The following is a 13,594-nucleotide window of genomic DNA, read 5'->3' on the forward strand; positions in this document are numbered from 1 at the left end:
GGTTTGCTACATCGTAAGAGCAATTTCTGCAGTCGCAAATGGCAAGATTCTGTTAATCTGCCTGTTTGCAAATGCAAAAAGGCTTAATACATCTGGCTCCAAGAGTTTTAGGATGAGAATTTTAGGATACTGTGCAGCAGTCAATTCGAAATGCGGGGAGGCACATCAACAAAAGTTGGAAAATAAGTTTCATACTTTCAACTGCCCATGGTTGCTGTTCGGTAGTTGACATCAAGATGAGGGTTGGCACTGTTGGAGGGTACTTTAGTTGGGGATTAGGTCTTGAGAACCTCAGCCTCAATCAATGTCTGTGCAAACATTTCATTAGGCTAGCGGTCATGTTAATGATGTGTTCTGAATTCAGAGGGCTTATTTTTTTAGCAAGGTGTAGCACAAGAATGAGAATGTTGGTTCCAATGGGTCACAAGACAACTAAGAATGGCAGTGAGAATGGTAGGATGAGTACTCGTTTTCTGAAGAAAAGTCTTCTGAATAAAGGAAAGGGTTTGAATCATCAGACAATGTGCACAACAGCGGAAGAATTTAGTAAACTGATGGCATTGCCAACAGGAAGAGACAGTGATGTGCAGGAATGGCATGGTCTCAGACCAAACACTGAACCTGAAGGGGGTCCAAGATGGCTTCGTTGAGCTGGAGGGCTTTCAAAACGGAGGTCTTCGGAGTCCCAACCATAAGGTGGTGCAGTAGGTTTGATCATCAATGAAAAAATAACAGATGTGGAAGTGTAAAACTGCATAGCAACAAAACTTTTAGAAAGGGTAACTTGTCCTAGGTATGTTCTGGACACCAGATCCAATGATAATATTCATCGGCCCATGCGCCAGCGACCTGACAATAGGGATGTGATGGATTAGCAGGGATGGATTGGTGTTTGATATATTGACCAATCTGGCACAAGGATCCATATGCCTGCTCAGAAAGGCTACTTGTGGGATCTAATCTGAAATGCAGAGATCTATATTGCTGAGAGTTCACCCAATGTTGGGGAGCTCTCAAAATCAGAGGCAAGCCTGGTAGCACAGGGGCAGCTCTTTGTGAGTGCCGTGTTAGAGACCTCAGGGCATTGATGGCTACGGCCAGGGCCTGCACAGTGACTGATGATTTGTTCATTCCAGAAGAAGATTGAGGGGCAGATACTTCAAGAATGGCAACAGTGGATCTAGGTAATTGAAAAGTGAACAAAATTCTTTCTTTCCTTCTAAAACTGGAGGGAAGACTATGGTGGTTTTATGAAAAATGTAGAATGATAAAAAGCATTATATGGGTTTTGCGGACTGTAGAAGGGTTCAGACTGGAGTGCTACAGATTGGTGAGTTGATGCCCAAATGAAAGCATTTCTAAAGAAGTGAGTGCTGACTCATGTCTGCGGAGGCGAGCCCACACTCCATCACTCAGAGTTTCTGAGCACTGTCCTTGAAGAAAAAAGACAATCAGACTGGAACATAATAAATCAGAGGAATTTCAACTACTTATAAGTGTTCCTACACCTCAAGATAGGGGGCATCCATCTTCTGCGGGACATGTATGAACAACAAGACTGTATGGCATATCTAGAGTTAAAGAAAGCACTCCTGAGGGGTCACCATTTTTGGGAATAGCACTGGTTTCTGCAGTTTCAAATTGAGGGAGTTGTGTAAGAAAAGAGATAATTATTGTCTGCTTCCTGGTGCTTCACAAGCTGATGAAACTAGAAGCAGTAGCATTCCTAAGGACGGGGGGGGGGAGGCAGATGTTTATCTTCCTGCACAACATGCTTATCATGGTGCAGGTTGAGGCATTGGCATGAGAACATATATGCATGTTAGTGGATCTTCCAAAAGGGCAGCATGTCATGGTTTGTTTTTATGATCCAGAGGTGTAAGAAGGGACCCCCAAGCAGGTAATGCAGTTCTGAGAGCTTACAATAGATGCCATGTCAACAACCCTACAACACCCTTAAAGGGGAGAATAAAGGGTGAACTTCAAGGGGTACTGTATGGCGTCACAATTTCTTTGAGAATATTGGTAAGTCTTCTCGTCCTGATCATCCAGGCAATTTTTTCATGGCCACTGGAGTACTGGGCCCCTCAAAGCCTGAACATTTTCTACCTGGGCAAAGGGCTGTCCTAGTCAGAGAGTGTAGAACCGCTAGAGGAGGCACCCCTGGATGTCAGACGGTGGCTAGACCATATGGAGGTATGGAATGGCATAACCATGGCGCCTCCCTAAATGTGTTCACAGAGTCACGTGCCAGCAAATGGGGATGGCAGCCAAATATAGAGTGCTCTCTACAGGAAGAACATGATTGCTGGAAAGTATGGCAAAGGGGAAGGTGAAGCATTGTACCCTAATCTGAATGAACCTCATCTGGGCTGTGTGAATTCATTCACCTAGGAAGTACTCATTCAAAGCCAGTTTGGTGTTTTTGTCTTAGACATTTCGGTGCAAGAGGGGTTTGTCTTGGGCTGGGTAAATGTCATAGCTTACTGGAATATCAGAATCATGCAAGGTTATGTGACTGTATATTGGACATGGAGATATTTCAAGGAAAGATGTGGCCTGTAGTGTATGCATATGTTCACCTCGAAGTTGAACTTCCAACTTTCAGTTTTCTTCAGGTGTAGACTGCACCTAGAAGCAGAGGTGTTGGATGTCTTCATTCAGTGCTGAAACAACAAAACAGGCTATGCGTTGCAGTAGTTTGTAATAATTTGCCCAGTGGTAGTGCAGGTTATTCGGCAGTGAGCAGATTTGGTATTAGTAACCCCTGCTTGCTGGTTTGAAAGTTGGCTTCCATTTCTTCTTTTGGAACTTTCTTAGGATTTTCCATTCCCCCACCCTCAGCCTCTGATGCTTGAGTCTGATGGGAGACCTGCTCCCATTGACAATTGAGGGTTTTCTGAATCTCTTTGTTTGCAAGATTTCAGGGGATATTGACAGTTTCCAAGACTTTTGCAGCAAGCATCGTTCATCATGCAGAAGGATTGTGACCCTAGAATCAACATAAGATACCAGTCAGTCTGGAAAAGATTGAATGTTTGGTGTATGGAAAGGGATACCAAATCTTTTTTTGTATGTTTTCTTGTAGGACAGTGAATACCTTTCAGTCTGCTATTTTGGTGGGACACATGCTCTTTAATGTTCCTCTTGATGGGTCTCCTCCTTTTGTCAGTCATTTGCTTGAGGGCATTCTGCTATGAGGACACTCACTGACTAAATATTGTAGTCTTTGGGATGTCAATGGCTTTCTTAATTTTTTGACCTCTTACGCAGCAAACAAAGATCTTGGATTACTGGCTAAACTGGTAATGACATTGTATCTAGCTTCATATAGTAGAGTGTCATATGTCAGGACAATGAATATGTATGGTAGGATGTTTACCCCCAGATTCATCATGGTCCCGATTTGCGAGTCCTTAATAGCGATTTTCAAGGAATAGCTATTAAGGACTCTCAAATCGGGATTCATGTAGAAATTGCAAAATATATTGCGATTCCTACAGCCTCCTTATTTGCGATTAGCAAATTGCTAATCGCAAATAAGGAATAACTTCCCATTCATTCCTATGGGCCTAAAGGCCCATAGGAAAGAATCGGGAGTCAATCCTTATTTGCGATTAGCAATTAGCTAATCGCAAATAAGAATGCGATTTCAAGGGTGCCAGGGGTGTCCAAAGGACACCCTGTAGCACCCCTGAAATGGAAATGTAGCCTGATGTTGCGCACACACATGTCCAAAGGACATGTGTGTGTGTAACATACCACTTAGAAAAATGCACTAAAGTGCATTTTTCTAAGTTTTCGCTATTTACCACGAAGTCAGATTTCGCGGTAAATAGCGTCCGGAAATTGCGAATTCGCACATTTTAAAAGTTACATGAATTGCATTTAAGGAATCTCAAATAGAGATTCCTTAAATACTATTCCTCGCTAAAATGCGAATTCTCTATTAGAGATTTTTGCATTTGGATGATGAATCCCAAATGCAAAAATTGCGCTTGCAAAGGGCCACATTCTGAGAATCTGGCCCTTTGCAAGCGCAATTTCCCTTGATGAATCTGGCTGTTAGTCTTGATGGGGTAACTTTTTCCATTTCCAGGAGGACAAAATCCAGCACCTCTCTGATCTCTTATCAGTCATTTTTAAATCAATGCTAATGTGTGTATAGTCTTTTAAAGACTTTGAGGCACGTACAGAAGAATTTATATCATCATGTTTGAGGCAGTTTTCGATTTCCTTCAGAAAACCTTTCAAACCGGCAGTCTCCCAAATCTTAGCTAAGTGGGTACAATAGATTATACAAGGTGCAGGATTGGATAGAACTAGGGTGCACACTCTGTCAGAAGGCCAATGGTTAGTATGGCTTTCTCAATGAGGTAAATTGGAAGATATTATGAAGGCAAGCGCTTTATCATTATCCTCTACATTTAAAATGTCTAGCCCTAGAATATTGTGGATATTTCATTGCGAATGATAAGTATGTTTTAAACTAGCAGAATCCTCTGCTCAGGTCCTGATATAGAATCAAAGCTTTTCTAGCTATTGTGATGGAAAGTTTAAGTTTCAATAAGGACGCGGAGGTGAGGATTCTTCCACTCTGTACAGGACACAGAGGCTCACCTTTTTAATTTCATCAGTCACGAGACTTGATTTGTGTTTGAGTACCATTTCTTTCTTGAATATCAGTATTTCTTCATCTGAAAATGTTGTGTTATGATGCTGCATTGTGAGACCTATCTGATATGTGCATGTTGATAATTTTTTCCCCAGGATCCGACCAGAAACGAGAGTGAAGGCAGACAGAATAACTTGATGGATGGAGAATTTAACAGGAATTAACTGCAAAGAAAAGAGGCAAAATGGAAGTCCAAGGAATTGTTACAGTTAGGACAGCTTACACTTTGAGAGTTGGTTAACACTGTGTGATGTTATTTTTTATCATCTACTAACTGCTCATGTTTTTATGGGAAATGTAGTGTTGTTCTGGCTATTGTCATAAAGTTGCTTAGTTTAAACATAATCCTCGCATTTGTGGGCTTAATAAATGTAAAATTCCATCACAATAGGTAGACTATTTTAGATTCTTAACTCCCAATTACATTGTTTCCAAGGACGGCACATGCAGACTTTGGATAGCACTACTGACAGTCACCAGTCATCTAGTGTTTGTCTTTGTTTGTTTATTTCTCTCGGTGTGTGATCTTCACTGTGTGAACCATTTCTGTATGTTGAGTACTGGATTGACTGACTGAGTGCTATCTGTGTAAGGATGCAACTATTGGGAGGTGGACTCTGAAGTCCAATCCTCATCATTGTAAATCACATTTTCACATACTTCAAAATGGGTGTGCAGTGATTAGGATTGAGAAGCATATATCACAGGCCTATATGTGGAACAGTAGAGGTATATACAAATTGTTCCTAATTTGTGAACATAAGCACCTAGTTGAGATCCCAAGCACAGAAAAAAATCACTCAACTGATCCAGTTCCTCTGAACATTTCTCTTACAATTCAAGTAATCTCAGTGGAGGAAGAAAAAAGGATGGATGGGTTTTATACGACAAAATGTTATACTACACATAATAGGATGCAAATAATCCTGTCTTCCGTGATAGACTCAAGTAGCCAGACTGTGTAATGATGGTTGAGGCATACAATTGAGACATTGCCTCTTTTATTGAATACTTGCCTGAAGGTATTACAATGCAGAGACTCAGAAGCAGTTACATTTAGAAAATCTGAATTCACAATCTACTTTTCTCCCATACTTGCTAAAAAGCCAATGAATCAATCCTAATTAAGTGAATGCAATGCGTCCTTATTGTGAAGGTAGAACAAGGATAGCATCCAGTAGGGTTATGCCTGTAACCTGTGGGCATGAATAAATTCAAATGAGCTCTTTCCGAAATATAGAATTACCTGCAGGTAATACCTAGAATCTGTATCTGATGCAAAAACAAAGATGATTGACTAAATGACAGAGTGTAGCCACTAGATCTTACAGTGTGATGGCTGCTGATCTGAAACTGAACAGCCCCATGTCTTAATGTGTACTGTCAGTTATTTATTAAGATAAGGCTCAGGATTCTGCTGTCCTAATTCACATTGAGAAATTGGGAGGATAAGAAAATGTTCTATGTCTAAAGTAAATGTTAAATTTGGAAACTGCAACCGATTTCCTGGAGCACTGACCGGTGTAAACAATTATGCATTCAGGAACATAAGAAGTATCAAGTTAATAATGGGTAAATTTAATGTAAGATCATTTAAACATGATACATTTTTTCTTCTCAATTCTCTTCGGAGAGCCATGTTTGCCAATGGTGAAACTCCAACCTTGCGCCCTTCCCTGTTTGGGATTAGATCTCCCATTTTGCTCATCTTGGAAACAGATGTGCGCCTACCGCTAAAAGAACTTTGAGCCTAATTCGACTATGGTGCGGGTACAGGCACCTCCGCCCTGGCGGTCCGACCGCCCTATTACAAGTTGGGAGGTTGGACCGCCGCAACTGACAGGGATCAGAAATCCCTGGGGGTGTTGCGACAGTCTTGAGGCCGCAATATGCTTGGTAGTGCCGCTGTGGCACCCCCAAGCATATCAAGAGTTTCCTTTCTGCCACGGTTTTCATGGCGCTGAGCCGCTATGAAAACTATTGCAGAGACGAAACAAAGAGGACCCAAGAGGGCCTCCTGTTGCCTCAGGGTCATGGGGTGTACGCAGGGAGGCACCCAGTTCCTGCACAGCATACTTTGCACTAGTCCATGTCATGCAGGAACTGTCTTTGATGCTCCCATTGCAGTGCCTTTTTCATAAGCACCGCCAAAGAACCGCCCGCCAGAGACTAACAAAGTCGTTATCTGGCAGGAGGTGTCAGTACAGCTTTAGTGATCTTGGAGCGAGGTGGCAGCCCCACTCCAAGACTGTCAAATTCAGAATTAGGCCCTAAATCTTATTTTTCTGGACTGGAAGTTAATGCCCTCATTTTAAAAGGAATGAAAATGTCAATTTGATTGAAAACTGAAATGAAAGTCCAAATTGGGGTTCCAATTGTACAGCAATTACTGCAGTAAAACCTGGCAGAATTTGCAAGCGGAATAAATTATAAATGATATAAGATTTGCACCTTGAAATGGGGGACACATGGAGAATAAATTTGTCATCACACATTCTAAGGACCAGAACTTGGAATAGAGTCTTAATACCATAAGCAGTCAATACTGCCCCTTCAATGTGTCTATTTAATGCACCAAATTCAGGGTCAGGCCAAAATAATCCACAATGATGGGTATAACAAGTTCAACAGAATCCAAATTTTACAAAAACCATTGCATTAACATTACTTACTGGGCACTCCTGACACTAGTCGAAGAGGTCGTAAAACACGGAAGGCTCTCAGGGCTTTGACATCAAAACCACCAGATTTTCCTGCTGAGTGGCTATCTTCCTCTGGTTCTTTGGTTAATTGTTCTAACACTACACTAAACAATCTGGAAGACAATAATAATTACCGTAATAAATGCAAAAATTATGATAGATCGATAGAAAAAAGCATTTAATGATCAAGTACAATCTTCACATAAATATCTTCCATAATAATTTATGAATGGACGCAATAACACCATACATTGGACTAATCAAATGAAAGGTGTAGCATGACACTGATAATCTGTTGATTTATTTTGTAGCAAGCTCAAGAGATCCAATATGATGAAATCTGTCAACTAGTATAGAGACAGAGGACCTCATTGTGAAAGATAGTAGTAAGTATAGATCTGTAATTTTACAACATTGTGTGGATTAAGTTTTACTCCGGCCAGATTCACGAATTGCATTTTGTAGTATGTAAAGTAGCACTGCATTAATACTTCTCATATATTACAAAATTCAAATCACAAATCTATGGCTGGAGACTTCCTCCTCACCTATCTGTTTTGTGAGGAGATCTCCGCCACGGTTGTTGAGATTTTGGCATGCATATGTATTGCTATGGTATTTCTATAGCACAAGCCGGTATAGGGTAAATATATGCATGTTTTAATAATAAATATGGGAGCAAAGAGGGGGAATGCTGGGAAAATGCAGAATATCTATTCTGAAAGGAAGGATTTAGGGAAACTTAAAGAGGGGTTTAGAGAGGGCCATGTTAATACACACACCCACAAAAGAGTAAGTGCATTGCTATTCACAAACTACACTTCTAAAGTTCCTACATCCCTAAAGGTGTCAAAACAGGTGCAAATGTACCCCATCCTAGCCTTGGAGTAAGTAAAGCACAAAACATGACCAACTACTGGTCCTGCATCACACTCCAAGAGAAAATGTTGGAGGCAGGGAAATAAAATAACACCCCACAGGAGCTAATGTTAAATAAATCAAATTCATTTACCTATATAATTATTGATACATTATTTTTGTTATTCTAAAATCTCATACATTTTGTTTTAAAAAAATACTTTTTTTTTAAATGATTTAAATTGGGGCAGAGATTCAAAAGTGCATTTAAATTCAGTATGAGTATTCCTAATTTACGCATTGTATTTCAATTGATAAAACTATTTAAGTTATTGGCAGGTAATTTAAGATTTTCCTAAGATTTATTTTAATTTTATTGCAATTCCCAAAAAAGAGCAACTTAAGTAAACGGAAGTCCGTGGCAACTGCAGTAGGTAATGCCAATGTCCGTACTCCATTTGCAAAATTAATAGTTAAGAAACAATTGAATACAAATAATAAAGATCACTTTTTTTCTATCATACAAAAATATTTTTCCATGACATGAATTTTTACTCTATGCATCACCTGACTCCGTCAGACGCGGTCGCTCCCCCTCGCTCCCTGGCTTCAGCTTCCTGCATTTGGTATCGTAGCCTGCTTTCACTGTGATACTGCTGCCACATTGCGTCCTTTGGTGCCTGCGCTCTTTCGTGAACTCATTAATTTGCCGCATTGCCGAATATAGCGTAACATCGTGCCACTTGGAGAATACTGCTTACTGTGACGATTGTGTGGGCTCGCTTTGCACTGTGTAATTGTCTGTACCTGTTTGTGCCTGCGCCTCTGCAAACCCCATTTACATCGTGTTTCCTTAGTTGTTACCGCCATCTTGTTTGTTGTCCCTTCCAGCCCGCCCCTACACCCAGCGCCCGCCTCCCAGCTGACCCTCCCTCCCACAGGATAGATATTGATGACCCCTCTCACCGCAGCGCCGTGACCGTCCTGACTCCGTCAGACGCGGTCGCTCCCCCTCGCTCCCTGGCTTCAGCTTCCTGCATTTGGTATCGTAGCCTGCTTTCACTGTGATACTGCTGCCACATTGCGTCCTTTGGTGCCTGCGCTCTTTCGTGAACTCATTAATTTGCCGCATTGCCGAATATAGCGTAACATCGTGCCACTTGGAGAATACTGCTTACTGTGACGATTGTGTGGGCTCGCTTTGCACTGTGTAAATGTCTGTACCTGTTTGTGCCTGCGCCTCTGCAAACCCCATTTACATCGTGTTTCCTTAGTTGTTACCGCCATCTTGTTTGTTGTCCCTTCCAGCCCGCCCCTACACCCAGCGCCCGCCTCCCAGCTGACCCTCCCTTCCACAGGATAGATATTGACGACCCCTCTCACCGCAGCGCCGTGACCGTCCTGACTCCGTCAGACGCGGTCGCTCCCCCTCGCTCCCTGGCTTCAGCTTCCTGCATTTGGTATCGTAGCCTGCTTTCACTGTGATACTGCTGCCACATTGCGTCCTTTGGTGCCTGCGCTCTTTCGTGAACTCATTAATTTGCCGCATTGCCGAATATAGCGTAAAATCGTGCCACTTGGAGAATACTGCTTACTGTGACGATTGTGTGGGCTCGCTTTGCACTGTGTAATTGTCTGTACCTGTTTGTGCCTGCGCCTCTGCAAACCCCATTTACATCGTGTTTCCTTAGTTGTTACCGCCATCTTGTTTGTTGTCCCTTCCAGCCCGCCCCTACACCCAGCGCCCGCCTCCCAGCTGACCCTCCCTCCCACAGGATAGATATTGACGACCCTTCTCACCGCAGCGCCGTGACCGTCCTGACTCCGTCAGACGCGGTCGCTCCCCCTCGATCCCTGGCTTCAACTTCCTGCATTTGGTATCGTAGCCTGCTTTCACTGTGATACTGCTGCCACATTGCGTCCTTTGGTGCCTGCGCTCTTTCGTGAACTCATTAATTTGCCGCATTGCCGAATATAGCGTAACATCGTGCCACTTGGAGAATACTGCTTACTGTGACGATTGTGTGGGCTCGCTTTGCACTGTGTAATTGTCTGTACCTGTTTGTGCCTGCGCCTCTGCAAACCCCATTTACATCGTGTTTCCTTAGTTGTTACCGCCATCTTGTTTGTTGTCCCTTCCAGCCCGCCCCTACACCCAGCGTCCGCCTCCCAGCTGACCCTCCCTCCCACAGGATAGATATTGACGACCCCTCTCACCGCAGCGCCGTGACCGTCCTGACTCCGTCAGACGCGGTCGCTCCCCCTCGCTCCCTGGCTTCAGCTTCCTGCATTTGGTATCGTAGCCTGCTTTCACTGTGATACTGCTGCCACATTGCGTCCTTTGATGCCTGCGCTCTTTCGTGAACTCATTAATTTGGCGCATTGACGAATATAGCGTAACATCGTGCCACTTGGAGAATACTGCTTACTGTGACGATTGTGTGGGCTCGCTTTGCACTGTGTAATTGTCTGTACCTGTTTGTGCCTGCGCCTCTGCAAACCCCATTTACATCGTGTTTCCTTAGTTGTTACCGCCATCTTGTTTGTTGTCCCTTCCAGCCCGCCCCTACACCCAGCGCCCGCCTCCCAGCTGACCCTCCCTCGCCCCCGCCCCCTCCACTATCCACATATGACAGATGCTTTTGCGCGCAGCGATCGCGCCCCATGTGCGCCGAAGGTGTGCCAAAGGTAAGCCCGTCTACGCCCGTCCGCGCCTGGACCGCGCCCAGCGCCAGACCCCCTGGTCCTCGCGAAACCCACTCCTCCCGCATAGCGTACGACTTCGCCACCCTCCTAGCCCTTAACACCGGACGCACATCACAATGCTACGAGGCTGCCCCAGGACTTACCCACGGCCCATTCGCCTGCCACTCCTGCAAGTTCGCCTGCAACAAGACCCCCACCAAATCCACTAACCCCACACACAGACCCGACCCTAGCCACCTGAAGTGCATCCTGCTGAACACTCGCTCGATCCACAGACACGCCACTGAACTCTGGGTCCTACTCGACACTGCTCCACCGGACGTCGCCTTCCTTACAGAAACCTGGATGAACGCCTCTTCAGCGCCCGACATCGCCATAGCCATCCCGGACAACTACAAGATCATACGAAAAGACCGCAACAACCAAACAGGAGGAGGCATCGCCATCGTCCATAAGAACACCATCAGAATCACGACCAGCTCCGACGATAACCTTACAACCGCTGAACACCTCCACTTTCAGATCCACACCAACCCCAGGATGACACTTAGAGGCACCCTCATCTACAGACCACCAGGAACCCGTAAACAATTCAGTGAAGACATCACTGACTTCATCAGCCCACATGCCCTCGCCTCCGAAAACTACATTCTACTGGGAGACCTCAACTTCCACCTGGAAAAGAAAAACGACAGCAACACCTCCACCCTTCTGAACAACCTGGCCAATCTTGGTCTCAAGCAACTTGTTGACACCCCCACCCATTTAGCCGGACATACGCTCGACCCAATCTTCACCTCCAGCAAGCACATCTCCTTCGATCACACCACAGCTCTCCATTGGACGGACCACAGTTGTGTTCACTTCAGCTACAGAACTACCTCGACCCCCAACCCCCCACAACCTATTCCACGAAGAAACTGGAACAAAATCACCACCGACCAACTCCTCACATCGCTCAATCAAAACCCACCCGCCCTCCCATCGGACCCAAACCAAGCGGCCACCAAACTCAAACAATGGATCACCCACAGCGTTGACGAACTAGCACCCTTGAAAAAGCACCAAACCAAACAGGGCAGCAAAAAAGCCCCCTGGTTCAACGAAGACCTTAAGAAATCCAAGAAACTATGCCGACCTCTCGAGAAAACATGGAGAAAAAAACCCAACCACTGACAACCTGACCACCCTCAAGACAGCCACCCGCAAACACCACCAACTGATCCGATCCACCAAGAAGTCAGCATTCAAGGATCGACTCGACAACAGCACCCAAAACAGCAAGGAACTATTCAACATCATCAAAGAATTTACCAACCCCACCACAGCCTCAAACGACATCACTCCCTCCCAAGAACTCTGCGACTCCTTATCCTCTTTCTTCTATAACAAAATCGCCGACATACATAACAGCTTTGAGAACACTTCCAAAGAACACTCCACTCCACCCACCTCCGAACATAAACCGCCCCCTAACATCCTTAACGCCTGGAACCCAATCACCACTGAAGACACCATCCGCCTAATGAACTCCATCCATTCAGGCTCTCCAACCGACCCCTGTCCCCACCACATCTTCAACAAAGCAGACTCCATCATCGCACCCCATCTCCGTGATATCATCAACTGCTCCTTCCACTCCGCTACCTTCCCAGAAAGCTGGAAACACGCCAAACTCAGCGCACTCTTGAAGAAACCCACAGCGGACCCCTCTGAACTCAAGAACTACCGCCCCATTTCCCTCCTCCCTTTCCCTGCCAAAGTCATTGAGAAAGCCGTCAATAGACAGCTTGCCGCCTTCCTTGAATCCAACAACTCCCTCGACTCCTCACAGTCCGGCTTTCGAGCCAAACACAGCACCGAAACCGCCCTTATTGCAGCAACAGACGACATCCGAACACTACTGGACAACGGAGAAACAGTTGCCCTCATCCTACTTGACCTCTCCGCCGCCTTCGACACGGTCTGTCATAGCACCCTCATACAACGCCTCAGCAACATCGGCATACAAGGAAAAGCCTTAGATTGGATCATCTCGTTCCTCGCCGGGAGGACCCAGAGAGTCCGACTCTCCCCATTCAAATCAGAGGCCACCGAAGTCATCTGCGGAGTACCACAAGGATCATCACTTAGTCCCACCCTCTTCAACGTTTACATGAGTCCCCTCACTTCCATCGCGCGACAACACAACCTCAACATCATCTCCTACGCTGACGACACCCAACTGATCCTTTCCCTTACCAAAGACCCTAACACCGCCAAAACCAACCTCCATGAAGGCATGAAAGAAGTTGCCGAATGGATGAAAAACAGCCGCCTAAAACTTAACTCAGACAAAACGGAAGTCCTCATCCTAGGAGCATCCCCCTCTGCCTGGCATGACTCATGGTGGCCATCGGCCCTGGGCACGGCACCCATACCCACAGACCACGCACGTAACCTGGGCTTCATCCTAGACTCCTCCCTCTCGATGTCAAGACAAGTCAACGCCGTCACATCCTCTTGCTTTAACGTACTTCGTATGCTCAAAAAAATCTTTCGCTGGATCCCCACCGAAACAAGAAAAACTGTCACCCACGCTCTGGTCACTAGCCGGCTGGACTATGGAAACACCCTCTACGCCGGTACCACTTCCAAATTACAGAAAAAACTC

At 45.0% G+C, this 13,594-nt stretch overlaps 1 protein-coding gene across 2 annotated transcripts in view; it reads right to left on the bottom strand.

Moving 5' to 3' along the window:
* CACNA1D (calcium voltage-gated channel subunit alpha1 D) overlaps window positions 1–13,594 on the bottom strand; it is a 1,365,963-nt gene that overhangs the window by 733,339 nt on the left and 619,030 nt on the right. For both annotated transcript variants that reach the window (XM_078661595.1, XM_078661596.1), the window contains exon 5: window positions 7,348–7,490. In XM_078661595.1, the coding sequence (XP_078517721.1) occupies window positions 7,348–7,490 (143 nt within the window). The remainder of the gene's footprint in view (window positions 1–7,347; window positions 7,491–13,594) is intronic.

The sequence above is a fragment of the Lissotriton helveticus genome, chromosome 9, assembly GCF_964261635.1.
Source record: "Lissotriton helveticus chromosome 9, aLisHel1.1, whole genome shotgun sequence".
Classification (NCBI taxonomy): Eukaryota; Metazoa; Chordata; class Amphibia; order Caudata; family Salamandridae; genus Lissotriton; species Lissotriton helveticus.